Consider the following 18,279-nt stretch of genomic DNA (forward strand, 5'->3'; position numbering starts at 1 on the left):
CTTCATTTTCTCAATATGTGTATTTTAGGTTTCATCTGTACTGGGGGCTATCTTTTAATAAAAGAGATTGAGGGCCAATTAATAAAGCTACTGGGAAGCCTCTATACAACAACTGAACTCATAACTATGCCTAACTGTGCCTGGGCACATGAGTGCACAGATTACTTCTGAAGTGACGTCAGAGCTTAGAAGAACACCACTGTTGCATTAAGTTCTTAAAACAGAGTGCCTGAACCATTTGTATAAATATTCAGAGCCATACTTAACGTGATGACTTGTTACTGGAATTGGAACATCATCATCCAGGGCTCTGAGATTATCTGTCTACAATTAAGTGGTTACCATAGCAAAGTCCTTTATTTGCATATCAACTGCATATTCTATCTGAATTTTAAGAGAGTTTGCAATTTTCCTCGAGATTTTCCAACTGATTCTTTAAAAAGATATCCCAGTCCCTAGATTTACTCAAATTAATGCGTGCTTGGTCCGCTTGCTCTTAGGCAGTAGTTTTGTTTTTCCTCTAATGATACAGTTGAATTCTTTTGCTCCCTTTATATATGATGATACTTTGTTTTGTTTTTGCTTTTCTAGGGTACAGCTTCTAAAGCAATGACTAATATGGTTTTGGAGCAGAAACTCAAGAAATTGTAGACCTGAGTCTATAGGTCTTTGTATTTATCGGGCATCCAATAAAAGCTCCTTGGATTGAAATTTAATTCTGGCCTGCCTTATAACATTTTGGCATTCTTTAATTTTCCACAAGGCTGATGAATGAGTAAATGCGTCATCATCAGGGGTACTCTTAAATTGACTGAGACATAGAACGGTTACATCTGACTTCTGGTGGAGGCGTCATCTGTCTGGAGAGCCAGAAATCCAGAGCCTCCTCTGGACAGCCAGAAGCTTCCGGTGCCTCATTCTAAGGAGAAGTAGGGGATGCTCCGTCTACTTCCCTCATGTCTTTTCTTTGAAGGTATTTTGAAGTCGGGCAACCAAGGTCACACTACCTTCTCAGAGAAAGCAAGGTGAATTTTTCAGGTGTAAAATGGGGCCAGGTCTCTGAAAGAGTCAGGAATCTCTTCCCCTCTCCCCACGTTTCCCAAGTCCTGTTCTTACTTCTCTCCTCTCCAGTGACCAACGTGGTCACCGGGAGTGAACAGGTAGGGCATGGGATAAGTCAAAACGGATGCTGCGACCAGGCTGAGTCGTGGTTATCTTTCACCCTCTGAAAAACAGCAATGAGAAGGCCAAGACCCAGACAGCAGTCATGGTGTATCTCACATGCCCACCCCGACTTCCCCACGCGTGCCGGACTACGACAAAGCAATTCTATACGCAGCAGAGACAAAACCCTCCCCTTGTCTTCTCTCTAAGATCCTTCTTTTATTCCTTTCCCTTTCTTTTCTTCATATTGTTCTCCTTCACCCTCAATCATTGCTCACTTCCAAGAAAACTGAGTCTGCACAGCAGGCCCTGAGCCCCCGCTGCAGAGAGCGATGCCAGTGAGCATGGATGGCGATCTATCCAATCAGACTGGTGGGGCAGCTCGCTAAGGCCATCCTGCTGGGCTGAACGCGGTGTAGACAGACAGAGGGCTACAGGGACTAGACAGCGTGAGAGCCAACCAGACACGAAGCAGCACAGAGCCGGCGAGGCAGGACTGGAGGACAGTAGGCAGCCAGGCCAGAAGCTCACACGCTATTCCAAGCCTCGTGGCAACCCCAGGGGAACAGCCTGGGCCAGCAGCAGTGGGCCAACTCCTGAGCTCACTGCCGTGGCCCCGTCCCAGACCTGAGTCACTGGGGATTCCGCGGACTTCTAAGAGGGCCCTACGTGCATTTCCAAACCCAAACTGCTTGATGCTGTCATGGAAAACCTGGATCTTTGCATTCTACGCTTTCACTGTGGACCACATCCAGGTCACAGCCTAAGGAAGGCAGCTGGTGAAAACGACCCTGCTGGCCGATTCCCCAGCTTTTGTAAATGAATCCCAGAGGGCTATGAACTGATGTGTGTTTCTGGCTCTACCAAGTCCCAGACGAGTCCTCACCCAGTGAAGACCGATCAGCCTGTGATTTATTCTGCAAGGGGAGCCTGAGAAGCCACCTGCAATCAGGACTCAACCGCTAGAAGCTGCCTCCAGAAAGGAAAGGATGGAGAATGTACAGGTCAGGGGAAGAGGAGTGAGAGGAAGAAGCTCTTTGTTTTCCTGTCAACTCAGCTTTTAAAAAAATGCCTGAGGACACCCAGAGGCCCATAGGAGCCACAGGGCTGCTCTGTGCTCTTCAGTCCCAACAAAGGCAGGCTATTAAGGGGCCAGGAATGGCACTTCACAATGTAGTTAACATTTGGTTTCGACAGAACAAGGTCAGTTCTAAAGACTCTACTCCTGAGATTGCAGCAATTGGAGGGAACACAAAAGAATGTACTAACACCTGCCAAGAAAGCACAAATGCTTTAATAATCATCATATAGCTACTACCACTTACTATCTACTATGTGTGCTTAAAAGCCTTTCTCATATATTATCTAATTTAATCCTCGAAACAACCCTGAGGTATGTACTACTATTATACCCGTTTTCCAAGTAAGAAAAGTGAGGCTTAGAGATGACGCAGACTGGTGAACATTTCACAGACACTTTAAGGTGAGGTCGGGGCTGATCCAGGGCCAGATGAGGTTTGAGCTCTAACTGCTGCTGAGAGCGCCTACTGAACAGCCAGGGCATTTGTACATGAGCATTTCCGAAGTGTCAGCTGGGTGCCCACCAGTAGGTAAGGCCTTGAAGGCGAATCCTGCTATCTGAATTAGCTTAATGGTCAATAGTTGTATTTTCATTTTTTTTTTAAGTAAGCCAAATTTTGAGATTTCCACTGAGGTAGCAGATTCTTTTACACCCGACTTCTAAAATCAAAATACTAAGATTCTGATGGTTTTTGTTATACTATGGACAGTGACAGCTATGCGAGCCTGTGGCCTTTAAGATTAGGCATAGTAAAGGCATACTAGATAGCCTGTAATTTGTCACCCAGTTACATTTTACAAAAATGTCATTTCTGCCAATGCCAAGTTGTAAGAAGAAACACAGTCTGAGTATCTTTCTGAAGGATCCTTTCATTGCTTTGGCAACAGTCTCCTTTCTCACCATTTGTTTCAATGTCAAACGGATCCAGAGTTGAGAGCAGGGTTGTGGGGAGAGCAGAGACTGATGCTCACAGCTGCAGCAAGTCCTTGGCTGGGGCTGGCCAGATGCTCTTAGAGACCGGCCAAGAGGACAGAAAGCAAGCCAGCTGCTTCAGACACCCAGGGGGCAACTCTCTTAAGCCATAGATTCAAGAGCCACGGCTGCCACTGATGCTGGCTTGAACTGCCTGGTGGAGACCTCTACTATTGGAGAGAGAGCCCTCAAAGATGTGCCCCTCACCCCCTCCCCAACATGAGGGAGCCAGCTGACCAGCGTTCAGTCCATCCTTCCAATGATTTCTTCTCAGGGGTGCTGCTGGGCTGGGAGGTGAAGAGAATCCACTTTCTTGTGTTTCAGTTCTTAGCCTTAGATCAGTGGCTCCCTAGAGAGGCAGAATCTGACTGTACAGGAATCTCTGCCTCTGGCCAACTTTTAGCAATTTCAGACGTTTTGAGATGCCATATGTATGCATGGGGAACATAAGTGAAAGGGGATGGGGAGAAAAATTTCTTTTTGAAAAATCAAGACTTTGGGGAGACAGATGACCAACAGCCCAGCATCTTGGGTGTGCTACTGCTCCCTTCTCCCCAGCCCTTCTTCCTAGAGGCCTGAGGCAGAGAGAAAGAGAAAAGTCAAGAATAACTCACTGGAGTGTATGAATAATACCTAAAATATGTACTCATCTTTGTGCCAAAATGAACACTCTAGCCATTTATGTGAAATAGCAAACAAGAGCACCAGAAGACTTGTTGGGCTAATCCACATTCTTAGAGACTAAATTCACTGGAGTAACACCTTATTAAAAACTGCATGTAAACAGTCTTTGAGACTGAAAGACATCTATAATTTTCTGCAAATTGATTGCAAAAGACCGATTGTGGTGGTACGGCCCAAGATGTCCCACCCTACTGTAAATGGCCTTTCCTTTGCTGGAAAGCACTAAGTTTCTCAAGATGAAAAGCATTCCTAGGGATGACAAACCAGGAGTCTCATCTGCATACCAGCATATTGACAAAACTCATAATAAAGGCATGAAGTCATCGAAGATAAGCAAATAAAACATAGTTAGGGCAAACTGAGCAGAAATACGCCTCTCTGGTGAACCAGGACTCTCAACAGGATTAATTATTTGTGTAAACTGGCTTCCCTTCATCTACATGTTTATTTTGACTTTTCAAAAGCTTTAGTAACACTTTGGTAACACTCCTCAGCAAGCTGTGAGATGCACATGCCCCCGAGGCACTGTGTGCCTGGGGGGATAAAGGAGAGGCATTTCTGACAAGAAAAAGATGAACCAGGATGGAAACCCACCTTGATGAACATTTCTCGGAAGTGAAAACCCAAGCTTAGGGGATGAACTGCAGATTGGAGAAGTGAATCAAAAGGGGGACAATGAGCTTCACAGAATCAAAAATCTAAGACAGGATCATATTTTCCAATCTCCCTGTCTTTCAGAAGAGGAATGCCAAGATCCACAGTATTGGTGCATTTATCGCAAGTGAAACTGCAAGTTAGTAGCAAAGCTGAAAATCAGAATCCTGGTCTCCCAAATTCCGTGAGTGCCTGTGAGTGCCTGGGTGTCTCATGGTACGGTTGATCCCGGCAGATAAAGAGATGAGGGGTCCTGAGATCTGTCACGAGTATATCCCCCGTTGAAACAGAGCATGACTGTGAAGCAGGTCCTCTGTCATTTCTCTGGGCCCATTACCCTCTCCCCCACATACACACATGGGGCCCCCTAAGGTCTGAGAAACAGAAAACATCATCTTATCAGCTGTTTGGGAAAAAAACTGCTGTTTGACCTGTTTGGAAGCCAGCCCTGCTGAGCTCAAGAGTTTGCTATAAGGCAGGCAAGAGCTAATGCATTCGCGGTCTGCTTCTTTACAGGCCTGGATGCCAGGCTCAGTGCTTATCTCCATTGTCAGCAGCCCCGTGAACGCAGCTACAGGATGTGCCCTTCAGTGAGGGTTGTAAGTGGATTGCTATTTCTTCTGTTAGAGTTCAGATTAATAAATACCTTGGTTGTGGTTGTTTAAAAAGTGAATTTTGGGGCTTCCCTGGTGGCGCAGTGGTTGAGAGTCCGCCTGCTGATGCAGGGGACGCGGGTTCGTGCCCCGGTCTGGGAAGATCACACATGCCGCGGAGCGGCTGGGCCCGTGAGCCATGGCCGCTGGGCCTGTGCGTCCGGAGCCTGTGCCCGCAGTGGGAGAGGCCACAGCGGTGGGAGGCCCGCGTACCGCACACAAAAAAAAAAAAAGTGAATTTTTTCCCTAAGAAGTCTATTCCTCTGCTTCCTGAGGATGTCTTCAAACTCTGGTGTGTGTGTGTGTGTGTGTGTGTGTGTGTGTGTGTGTGTGTGTGTGTGTGTGTGTGTGTGTGTGTGTCTGTGTGTGTGTGTGTGTGTGTGTGTGTGTGTGTTTCTGCTGCTCAGAACAAGTCCCTTGAGCGTGGACAGACTGATACCCTCTTGGTTCCAGATCTGCTTTTCAGCTCCACATGGGATCCCTGTAAAGTGCTCATACTTTTCTTTCCACTGATTTCTAACAAGCTCATTAGTGAGAAACTCCCAGAAAGTGGAAGAGTTAGTTTGTAATTTCTGATCTGAGCGCACAGAACATTCTGACAACTGTCTCCAGGAGACAAACAATTTAAACCAGAACATTATTAAACACAGAGCAGCTGATACTAATTCCCTTCCAGCCAGCTTCTTCGCCTGCGAAAGCTGAAATCATTCTGGGGGCCGGGGATGGGGCCGAGAGTGGGGGGCAGCACCAGGCTCACTGCCTGTGAACGAACGCCCCACGCTCACGCTCATCCCAGCACACAGGGCCCGCGGCAGGGGGGCCTCACACACCGCAGTTCTTCCCTGGACGCACGACGCGGAAAGCACGCTGGTAATTTCATGGGAAAAGCAAAAAGTAGGAGTAGTTACTCAAACAAAACCCAGCAACTTAGAACCCGAGGAAATAAGCAAGGAAGAGGAGCAGGTGAGAGCAGAGAACAGACACTTCCTTCACTTCAGGGGAGTGACACAGGGAAAGGGAGCGATGAGGGCAGCGCGCACCTGCTGCCTGGAACCGGACAGAAGACCGTCCTCCTCAAGTGTGGCAGCAAATGAATGAGCAGTGAGGGTGCTGCACACACGCACGAGCACACACATGGCTCTCAGGCCCCCTCGCCTTCGCGCACGCCTACCTGCAATTCCTTGCAGCAGCCCGCAGACGTTGAAAATACTTTTCTTCATGATGCTCTGCACACACATGGTGAAGACGGACACCAGGGCCACCATGCAGAGAATGAAGATGCCCACGGCTAAGAAAATAGCGGTGGCCTGCCAGAAGCCGCTGGCGATCTCTCCGAAGGTCTCGGCGTAGGGCCCGCACAGCGTCTCCCGCTGGAAGTGCTGCACGCCGGGGTTCCGGATGCAGCGGGCGTAGATGCCCAGCGTGGGGTGGTGGGGCTCCAGGGAGCCTCCGCCCTGCTCGCCGGGCTCGGCGCTGCCGCGGGGCTTGGCTTTTCCAATCAGCCAGTCTGCGCTCATGAAGGCAATGAGCTCGGCAAACGCCACCACAATACTCAGGAGGGTCCAGAGCATCGAGCGACAGGTGACAATGACATGACACATATTGATGTTCGAGACGTCAGGAGTCGGGAGGCCACGGGGTGAACTGGACAGGAGAGCCCGGCGGGCGGTGGGGAAGGCGCGGGAAGGAGGCTCAGGCGCTCCGGGCCGGCAGTGGCCGCTGCTCGGGGGCTCCCTCGTCCCGGCGGCGTCGTGGGGCAGCGCTCTCCGGGGCTGTCATGCTGCCATGTCTCAGCTCCGCGCGGCCGCAAGCCTCACCTACGGGGGGAGAGAGGGGAGGAGAGCGGTTAGCGGCGCCGGCCCCGCCCCCGACGCCTGCCCGCCCGGCCGCCCGTACTCCGGCCGGTGCTCAGACCCCAGTGCGCGCCCGCGGCACAGCTGCCCCACGCCCTGCGCAGCCCTGCCCGGCGGCGCCCCTCGTGCCCACAGAACCTTGCCCCAGCGAATCCTGCGCCCCCGCCAACACGCCGCCGTCCTCGGCGATGTCGGTCTCCCTCACTGCGCTCTCAGAGGCGTCTGTGGTTACCCTTATCTCTCGGCAGCACGACAGAGGGGCCCATGCCAGTCCCTGCACCCACCCGGGGGCACGCTGCGCATGGGGTTCCTGCCCCAGCTGCATGCTCTTGGGACGTGGCTCCTGCTCTATTATATCTTATTAGAAAAAGTCCAAGAGCACAGGGATCCAGACAGATCAAGATGTGTCTGCCAGTGAACTGTATCAACGGACTGCCTGCGTTTTTTTTAAAGTTTACAGGACTCTCTGCCTGCTGTTTTGGTGTTAGATGAGCTAAGTTAGAAAAACTTGCCTCAAAACCTTTTGCTTAACAGTAGAGAGTAGTAACACCCAACTTTATTTCCTGGGAATCAAATTACTAGCAGAGACAAAGGAGGGAGTATTTGCTTCAGAGGTAAATGAGAATTTAAAAAGGAAAACAACGCCATGACAAATAATAAAACTTTGCCACCCAAACTTATTTTTTTCATCCATTTCTCACCAGGTGATTTTTAGACAAAATGAACAACACAAGTTAAAATGCAAAGAAGAAAAATAAAGCTCCAAGAACTGATGACTTACTCACTTGGGGAAATGATTCAAAACAGAGGCATGAATGACCATTGACTAAGTATCATTACCACTGAGGGGACTTGTTGACAACAGAGACTTGCCTGTGAAGAATGCGTCCCTTGAACTGTCCCAATTCATCACATGTGCCTCTCTCCCTGAGCTTCGATTCACCCCAGGTCTGAAACTCAACATGCGCATTGTTTCTCATCTCACAAGGACTCGTGCTGTTCCCAAGGACAAACGGCTTCATTACCAGAGGGCTCTCTCTAACAGCTTAAACCCCCTTCAGGGAGGCCCGAACCCTGAAATGGGCCGCAGGGCTCCTCACAGCCCCATTTACTGCCCGCCTCCCCCCGCCCCCAGCCCACCAAGGTCAGGAAGAATCGCACAGCTCACGTCTGACATCTGGGCACATGGCTCTGTTCTGAATGATCTTATTAACTGAGGTCATGTCAACTCCCCAAGAACTACAAAGAGCCTCATGGCATGTGGGCAATGGTTGGGCGGGGAGTTACAGAAGAGGGAGGGAAGTGGGGAAAGAAGGGAGGGAGTGGGTGTCAAAGCTTCTCCACCATGCTGGCTAACATCCTAGTTAGAGGTGATTACTTACCTTATAAAACAGTGTATTTAACAATCCTCACATCACTGCACTTATACAAGATGCTATTTTGCAAAATTAGCTAGCGCAAAGCTAGGAACAGAGGAGCTTCACTGTCACGGTTGTGTGTGTGTGTGTGTGTGTGTGTGTGTGAGTGTGTGTGTGTGTGTGTGTGTGTGTGTGTGTGTGTGTCACTGGGGAGGGGAGAGGTGGTGTGCATACTGCAGGCAAGGGTTTTGGTGTTCATCAAGTCTGGGCTCCAAATCTAGCTCCACCACAGACTGGCCATATTGACATCTAACTTGTCAGAACCTTAGCTTTCAGCTTCCTCACAGACACATGAAGAAAGGGTACCCTGCCTCACAAGACTGTTGTGAGAAATAAGCAACATGCTGTGAAAGTACCTCGCACAGTGCCTGGCATAGGAGGTGCTTAGTAAATATCAACTCCATGGCCTCAGAAGCTTTCCCCCTAACATGGATGACCCTGGTCAGACAACTGTTTAACCGACGGAAGTGCACCGTGGATAACAGAAACTTGGCCGTTAAAAGATCAGGCAGAGGCTATTTAGAGATGGATGAGGTCACTCATGTCTAAAGCTTCCCTGGTGGGCTCTGAGGGTGAGGTCCTGGTCTTACTTCCTGTTTCCCTACTGCCTAACACAGCTGACAAGCTCAGCTGGGGAAAATAAATCAGCATTAGGCCAGAAGTATAACCTACTCCCACTCACTCATTCTCACCTCCCCCAACCCCCAATATTTCCAAAGAGAAATGCCTTTTGAGTAAAACCTTACCACTACAAAAGAGCTTTGGAGGAGACTGTGTATAATGAAAGTGATCATTCTAAATGAGAATAAGGAAACAAGCTAGGATGACTCCCGGGAGGACGCCCCACCCCATGCAAGCTGGGCCCACCCACCAGGCTTACAAACACTTTCAATCTACAGGTGGAGAGTCTGTTTGTTAGGAGAGAATGAGCTCTACAAGATCTTCCCATCTGATTAGAAAGCCAGTTTACTGATGGGCCCCTGCTGCCCCTCTACTGTTTAATGGCAATTTTTCCATATGAATAGAAAACCTCTACATAGCCGTCCTCTTGCAGAACCTCAGACTCTGCCACAAGCTCTCAGGTGACTTGGATCTTAATGAATATGCGAAGCGTATACTGTTCTGGTCAGCAAGCTCACCTCAGAGTCAGGGATGCCATTAGGTTGCAACTTCTAAAGAGAAAGGATGTGAAACTTCAGAAGGGAAGAGGGCACATTCAGGCTTATTAGCAAAATGGTTCATGCCAAATTCAAGGCAGGATTATTTAGGGACCCCTGTGCTTAAATTCAGAAAGTAGAGTCCCCTGTCCATCTGTACTAAAACAATTCCCCCCCTCCACTATACCAGATTCTCACATCCACACCAGAGTGGCTGGAAGGACGCCTTCACTTTTCTGTTTGCAACAGGGAGATAAGATGTTTTGGACTTGCCAGCAAATCGGCTAATTACTACTATTACAGGAACAGCCACGATATGCAAGGCTGACTGACAAAAACTGGCTTTCCTCAGGATCCAAGAAAAGCCCTCGGGTCGGTGGGACAGGGGAAAATCCGGAGGTGCAGCAAGGGGCTTCTACAGTGCTCTGTACTCTGGTAAAATGCCCCAGTTTGGTCATATCAGATGTGCAGGGAAAGTCACGTACTGAGATAACATCCACATCATGGGAAGACAGATCCCTGTCACAGATTTTGTTAACCCAGGGATTCAGCACAGAGCTCCTTAGCACCACCCTGCTGTTCACTGTGATTCCCACTCCTCCAAAGATCCTGTAGTAAGACCAGGCCCTTGTTGACATTCCATGTAAACATCTTCTCTCCGTGGACCACTGAACACATATCCCCTCCAGGACACCTGGCTTTACTACCACATCCCTGATGGATAATGTGGACAGCCCTCTGACTTTCAGAAAAAGATGCTATGATTGTCACGAAGGTCCACAGAGGAAAGCCTCTTAGCAAAAAATAAGGAAAAAAAACCAAAACAAACGAGACTCCTGCAGAAACCTAGGGTAATATACCACAGTCAGAATACAAAGCCAGGAGGAGTGACAAATGGTTGGTCCATGGGAGTCATCACACATAGCTCTCCAAAGAGCCCTAATATTTAAAAGAAGGGTGAGGTGTGAGCAGAGCTGACACCTCTGAAAGGGGTCCTTTCCTTGGCAGCTTCGTGCTGTCAGTGCAAAGGGAAGGGAGTGCACGTGAGGCAGAACCGCCCAGCATCAGTTGACTAGGAGATTACAGTACAGAAGCCTGGGAACAAAGGTCACAGCTTCTCCAAAGGTGGGGCAGACCGAGCGCACTTCATTCACAGCCGCGTCAAACGCCCACACTCTCCACCATCACAGCAACAGCAACAGCAAAGCCCGAGAAGGAGACCCTGCAAACCACGTTTTGAAGACCACCAGCACCTTACTCACCTTGGTTCTGTTTTTCAACTTCATTAAGAAAATCTGCAAGCATAGATATCAGGTGAAGAGAACGGACAATGAACACCACATACGGAACACTGGTTAACGTGTTGCCGTATCTGTTCTGCAGATCCACAGCACACACTCACACTCACACTCATATGCAGACGTCTTTTCTCTGAACCATCGGAAAATGAGTCACAGATGTCTTGACACTTCACCCCTAAATACTTTTGCATACACCTCCTAAAAATGAGGACATTCTCCTTCGTGACCACAGTAAAATGAACACACCCAAGAAAACTGACAATAATTCCCTTATATCCCAAAGCTGGGTCCACACTCAAACTTCCCTACCCTGCCTCCATTTTTATAGCTGTTTCTTTAAAACCATGACTCAGCCGAGGCTCATGCATTGCATCTCGTTATGTCTTTAGTCTCTTTTAGTCAAAAATAGTCCTTCCGTCCCTAACCTACCCGTGCTGCCTGCATTTTTTCCTCTGACATTGCCTTTTTTGAAGATACCAGGCTAGCTGTCTTACAGGATACCCCACAATTTGTCTAGTTCCTCATGTTGCCATTGAAACTTGTTCTCTATCCTCTACTGTAGAGAAACTGGAGGTTAAATTTAAAGGCTAGTTTAGATTCAGCTTAAATATGTTTGGTGAGAATCCTTTGTAGGTGGTGCTGTGTAATTCCTACTGCATCACACTTGGGAGGAATACGATTGAGGCTACACCTCAGAATCAGTAACTTTATACACATACATACATATGCATAAGTGTATGTGTGTGTATATAGAAAGAGACAAAAACAGACAGAACAGTCTGTCTGGTCCTCTCTGGCCCTAAAAAAAAATCCAAATGTTGGTGAGGCAGTGAGCAGGAAGTCTGCTCTGGGCAGGGCCTGGGGGGTGGGGTGGGGGGCGGGGGGCACTTGGTGGTGGTCGTTCTGATGTCACAGTGAAGACGCCCTGTCTTGAGAGAGGCCATCCTGGAAGCTAAAGAAATCCTTCACCAAAGGGATTTTACTTTACATAGTCTTTGTGATTCAGTAAGTACTAAAAAAATAGGAACTCTTGTGATTAATAATAAATTTACTACACTGACCCATGTGGCCCAAACAAGCGATACGCTTCGGAGCAGACTGCACTTTGCTCCCACACCACGGGTAGTTTCTTGGCCCATATCCGTGTTCATTATTACCACCTCCCTCAGATGCACAAGTCCCACGAAGGCTCACCACCATGGCCTCCAGCCCAGCGTCTCCGGAAGGATAAGAGGATTAGGAAGGTAGAATTCATGTGCTTTTGCCTTCCAGAAGCTGGAAAGACCCCCTAGAGTGCTACTTCTAAGAGTGCGGTCCCTGGACGCCCCCAGCTCCTAGAGGGGGATGTGGGCCACCTGTTTCCAACAGCCTAAGTTCCTGGTTCCCACACACTGAACCAAACCTTCTGGAGGTGCTGCCAGAAACTGCGCTTTTAACAAGCCCCCAGGAGCTTCTTTACACACTGGACTCTGAGAGTCCGTCCGCTGGGAGGAGGTCTCACACGGGTGCGGTCCGCTTGCACAGAGCCGTTCCCTGGGGCGTGGGCAGCGGACGCTGAGGCCGAAGAGAAGGCCGACAGGCGACGGGTGGCCCAGCGCATCAGGACACAGCCAGACCAGCTGTCCCCGGCACAGCTCGCAGAGCCACGCAAGTCACAGGCACGGGCGACTCTGCAGGGAGACCAGCCGCCCCCTTACGCCTCCGCTCACGTGTTATCCGGGAATCCTCGGAGGATGGCGTGCGGGGCCCCCAGTCCATCGGGGCCTCCTCTTCGGAGCACAAGCGGTGTTAGAACTGAAGAGACAGCGCTGGCGTGAGCAGCTCAGCACCTTCCACGATCTTTGTAAAAAAATCAGCTACCGGGCTTCCCTGGTGGCGCAGTGGTTGAGAGTCCGCCTGCCGATTCAGGGGACACGGGTCATGTCCCGGTCAGGGAAGACCCCACATGCCGCGGAGCGGCTGGGCCCGTGAGCCATGGCCGCTGAGCCTGCGCGTCCGGAGCCTGTGCTCCGCAATGGGAGAGGCCACAACAGTGAGAGGCCCGCGTACCGCAAAAAAAAAAAAAAAAAAATCAGCTACCAAAGGAAGTTCTGCAAACTCTCATTTGTCCTGGTCCCTCCCTGAACTACACTGACTATGGAAATGCAGACACCTTGACTCCGTTTAAAAGGAGGGTCCAAGTACACTAATAGTTACACTGTTCTTGGCTACAGCCTCAATGTGCTCGACACCTCCTGCTCATTGCCAGTACCCTTTCCTCACGGATAAACCCCTCCGCTCCATCCCACCTCTGACTCTACGGGCAAACCCTCAAGCTGTGCTTCTCAACCGGGGGCGACTGCGTCCCTCCCGCCTTGCAGGGGACACCTGGCAATGTCTGGAGACATTTTCGGTCGTCACAGCTTGGAGTGGGGAGGGGTGCTACTTGTATGTAGCGAGCAGAGGCCAAGGGTGCTGCTAACACTGGCCCTCCCGCAGCAGAGCAAGTCGGGCTGTGGAGGGTGACAGCCCCGCTCTGGGGCCTTCCTGCAGTCTTCACATTTGCAGGTGCAACTTAAAACGGAGCTCGAAAATCCCCCCACTTTAGAAAGGTCTGCTCTAATGAGCAAGTCATGTTCTATCATCTGGATGGACATGCATAGTATTCACTAAATTAAGTACACTTGCAGCCGTTTTTCTGCAAAATTCTTCTAAGGTCCAAGCTAATCTGTATGCCCAAGATGTCAGGCTGACAGGACGTGGAATCCAACTTGCCAGAGTTGACAGAACCTCGACCCTGCTTCTCCCGGGGTCCTGGCAGTTTTTCTGGACCACAAACGAAAATCAGCTCTTGCTTTCAGTCATCTCTACGCTACGAATGGCAAAACGGGGCTTCTCGAAACTGCAAGTTTGGCCACATGGCCTTTATTTCTCCCGAATTCTCCTTCTCCAGAGTTGAGCTGGCCACTCAGTACGTGCTCAGGTGGCCTTGGCCACTGCAAATGTCAGGGAATCTCAAGGAACTTACCAAGTAGCCCTAAGTAATTTCAGGCATTCCAGTTATTACCTGACCCCAGCTTGGCTCCCCTCTGCAAGATGCTTCTCTCTCCCACTGAACCCAGAGGTGGTTTCAGCTGCTTGGTGGCCCCTCCAGAGAAGTGAAGGTTCCACTCTCCAGAACACCTCGGCAAGCCTCTTTTTTCTGGGTCTGATCACTCGCTGAGGAGCCGCTCATTGTCAAGTTTGTTTGTTAATTCACCAGTCCTGGCCGGTCACATGTGTCTTCCTCGATGCCCACTCCAACTCCTCTGTATCCAATCAATTCGCTTTCTGAGCACACATTTCTAGAGGGATCATTTTTATACTCTGTCCTGAGGCATCAGCAACCAGGAACAACAAGTCCACCTGTCTGGTCCTATTTTCTAAATGATCCATTCTTTAAGATTTCTCAAGCCCACTTACACATTATTGATTTATTTATTTGGCTGTGTCAGGTTTTATTTGCATCATGTGGGATCTTCATTGTGACATGTGGGATCCTTTGCTGCGGCACGCGGGCTTCTCTAGTCACGGCTTGTGGGCTTCTCTCTAGTTGTGGTGCGTGGGCTCCAGAGCGCGCGGGCTCAGTAGTTTCGGGGCGTGGACGTAGTTGCCCCGCAGCACGTGGAATCTTATTTCCCCAACCAGGGATCGAACCCGCATCCCTTGCATTGGAAGGTGGATTCTTAACCACTGGGACCACCAGGGAAGTCCCCCACTTACACATTTTATAACTTCTTTTCTTTCTACAAATGTCATCATCTAAAAATCTGCACGAGGCAAGTCTTCCTTTACGTGTCTTTCTCTTTCTGTCCAACAGGAGAGACTGAAGAACCAACTTCCATGGTGGGCACGAAGGTGTGACTCAGCACAGATACTGCTAGCCAGGGCCCACATGCCTATGCCCTGTACGCAGTGTGTGGGGTGTCAAAGGTTTCGGGTTTGCTGAAGCGGAATTATAACTTGAGCTTCAAGAGATGCCTTTTAATGTTACTGTTTTACATAATTTTAAACAGAGGGTATTTTTCATACTCATAATGAATTCTGGCAAAATATAAGGCGTTACGTGAGCCTCACTAGTATTTTCAGGATCAATAAGAAAGCAGAGAGTTTTAATGGACAAAAGTAACACAGGGTGGAAAACGAAAAACTTATAGACCTTACACATAAAAATCAAGATACCTCCTGCTTCATGAACTCCCTGGTGTCATAGAGGGGGACTGCAAATGCCCTCTGTTTAAGTGACCCAACTCTGAGAATAAATAACCCTTAGGGGATGGACTCCTGTCTCATCTAACAGCTGGGCAGCCTGCCCCAGCACTGGGGAGCACGGATGTTCATTCTTACAGCAACTGCAGGCTTTCTTGTCCCTTCTGCACAGAGGCAGAAAGAATTGTTGCTTGTTCGCAAGATACAAGGCCATCAGCCAGGTTCCCCTCCAGCAGCTTAAGAAGGCCCAAACACGATAATGGAGAGGATTATGCCACCTGTTCCTTCTGAGCCTCTCACACAAACCCATAAAACATCAAGTAAGCTCAAGAATCAACTAGAACAAGAGTCCCTTCCTGACTGGAAGCTTCTGGGAAAGCTCTTGTGAAAGACTGTATTATACTTTCAAATATTCTGTCTCTTCTTCGAGGAAGATGATATTGTTCCACCCCATGGACATCAGACCTGACCACGGGACTTGCTCAGCCAATCCCATGTGGGCAGAAGTGACACAGGCCACTTCTGGGCAGAAGAGCTTAGGTGCTGGTGCTTTGCTGTCCAGCTCTCTTCCCACTCCCATGAAATCAGAAAAATCCCAGACAGAGATCTCTCCATCCGCCTGGGTCCCTGGCAACACGAAGCAGAGGCACAGCCGGCCCTTGACGGATGTGCAGTGTGGTTGAAAAAACCAAACCTCTGTTGCTGCCGATGCTGAGATTTTAGGGTCATGGCACGACCCAACCTCCTCTGAGGGCTGAGCTCCTGGCAGAGCCAGTGCCTGTGCATCCTGTCTTTGGCGTCAGGATACATTCAACTCCACCATCCCCTACGACAGACACGGCGAAGAACTGTTTGAAATTTAACAACAATAAAATTCATCTAGTGAGACACAGGAAAGCTTGGCAACTATCTCAGAAATATTCACTGTACAACTCACTGAGGTAAACTGCTTCGATAAAAAGTTTACTTTCTGGGGCTTCCCTGGTGGCACAGTGGTTGAGAGTCCGCCTGCCAATGTAGGGGACACGGGTTCGTGCCCCGGTCCGGGAGGATCCCACATGCCGCGGAGCGGCTGGGCCCGTGGGCCATGGCCGCTGGGCCTGCGCGTCCGGAGCCTGTTGCTCCGCAACGGGAGAGGCCACAGCAGTGAGAGGCCCACGTACCACACACACACACACACACACACACACACACACACACACACACACACACACACACACACACACACACACACACACACACACACACACACACACACACACGTTTACTTTCTTAATTTTAAGGTTAATGAATGGAAGTGCTAAGAAAGAAGAAAAAGTCCCAATTGAGTAAATGAGGACATCAGCAGTGACTCTGAGAGCGACAGCTGAAGAACAGCTTCCCACATCAGGCGCTTCTCCGAGCCTCTTTCCAAAGAGCCCTGACTCACTCGGAGCTGCCCCGGCTTTCCTTCTCTTCCTTCCATCCTGGGGTGGCTCCAGCTACCCGTGCAGCTGCCAGCTACGATGGCAACTAGGAAGTGTGCTTCCAACGAACACAAGAAGAGAGCCCTCAGCTCTGCCTGGAGGGAGGCTCAGCCGGACCAGCAGCACAGCAGACACGTCCAGGACCGGCTGGTACCAGGTGTCAGACCAGGCCGCAGGTGCGGGGCTGCCCAGGGGCCTGTCTCCAATGGGCATCAGGCCAGGTCTTTCCAAGGAATGGAGCCCACAGGGCTGGAGCGAGGGTATCCACAAACCAAGGGGGCAAGAGACCACGGAGGAGGGCAGTGGGGATGACTGAAGCCCTGGGCCTCTGGCTGCAAACAAGAAGTAACGACAGCCCAGGATGCAGGGCAGTAAACGCGGAGAGAGTGAAAAGCTGAGCCCATGGGGCATGAGGTGGAAGAAGCAAGTCACAGGCAGACAAATGGCTGTGACCACACTTTTAACTGGTTTCTGGTCATCTCCACCATGAGAATCCAAATATTCCCTCCAGGAATACAGTCATTTCAGAGATGAAGGAGAAGAACATAGCATTAGGGTGAAAACTGGTGGCTTCCGTGAAGAAAATGTTCATCAGCACGTGAGAACACCTGTCACTTTAAAAATACAGTTGTTTTAAGTTAGGTATTGCCTCCTTTTGAACCAAGTCTGTATATATAGACACAGGCACAGACACACACACACATATATGTGGTATCATCTTATAAACTAAAAGTTAGTAGTATACAAAAATGTTAATCTGGAAATAGTCACAGGTAGTTAAAGAATGGCAAAAACGTTTTTCTTTCCTTGTATCTCCACTGGCCCTGAAAACCTGACCCAATTAGTGCTACTGACAGAAGAAACGGAGTGGTTAATGTTCAAGTTGGGCCTTAGTGCCAAGGTTCCAAGCAGCCGTTAAGGAGGTGACGGGTGTGAGCATGAGCGCAGCGGAAACCTCATCCCAGCGTGGCCCAGGGGACAGGCCAGCTGCATGACTCACAGAGAGGGGCGCCAGTCCAAACCCCAAGCCAGGAACTGCCTGGAGGGCACAGGGCAGCAGCAGCTCACAGCAGCAGCCACCTTCACCCAGAATCCCATCAAAACAAACGCCACAAACTGCCATCGGATGTACCTGCAAAGCTCTCAGCAGGGTGACGCATTTCTAATAACCTACTAAAGGATATTATCAATGAAACGGGGCTAAGGATGTAAGATAACCCTCATCCTTAAAAACCAAGACCTAATTCGGGCTTTACCCAGGCACCTAGACAATGCTAGCCATTGCTCACTTTAAAAAAAAAACATAACACCTTCTATATTCTCACTGAGGTCGTTTCTGTTTCTAACCAACATTGCTAAGCAGTAGTGGTATTTTAGAAAGTTTTTGAATGATTTAAAGGGCCAAAGTTTATTGTAGGCTGGTTCATATTTCTAAAAGCATGACTGAAAATGTCCAAACTCGCTGTTTTTATTATTTCACTCACACCGACGCTGGTCTTTCACAACCAAAGTTACAACTTCCAGACTTAACATCTGAACTGCCCTACCTTGTGTCCACAGTACACACTTCCTGAAAGCCAGTGAGCTCAGAGAAGGATCTGGACACAGCCTAAGGCTTTATGTATTGAACACACAAGCAATAAAGAACA

The 18,279-nt window shown here is 49.5% G+C and overlaps 1 protein-coding gene across 1 annotated transcript in view; it reads right to left on the minus strand.

The window, feature by feature from the left end:
• LHFPL2 (LHFPL tetraspan subfamily member 2) overlaps positions 1 to 18,279 on the minus strand; it is a 179,144-nt gene that overhangs the window by 18,291 nt on the left and 142,574 nt on the right. Inside the window, exon 4 of the mRNA XM_082651790.1 lies at positions 6,380 to 7,025. Coding sequence (XP_082507916.1) covers positions 6,380 to 6,809 — 430 coding nt within the window. The 5' untranslated portion in view covers positions 6,810 to 7,025. The remainder of the gene's footprint in view (positions 1 to 6,379; positions 7,026 to 18,279) is intronic.

The sequence above is a fragment of the Grampus griseus genome (genome assembly GCF_964374135.1).
Source record: "Grampus griseus genome assembly, chromosome: 3".
Classification (NCBI taxonomy): domain Eukaryota; kingdom Metazoa; phylum Chordata; class Mammalia; order Artiodactyla; family Delphinidae; genus Grampus; species Grampus griseus.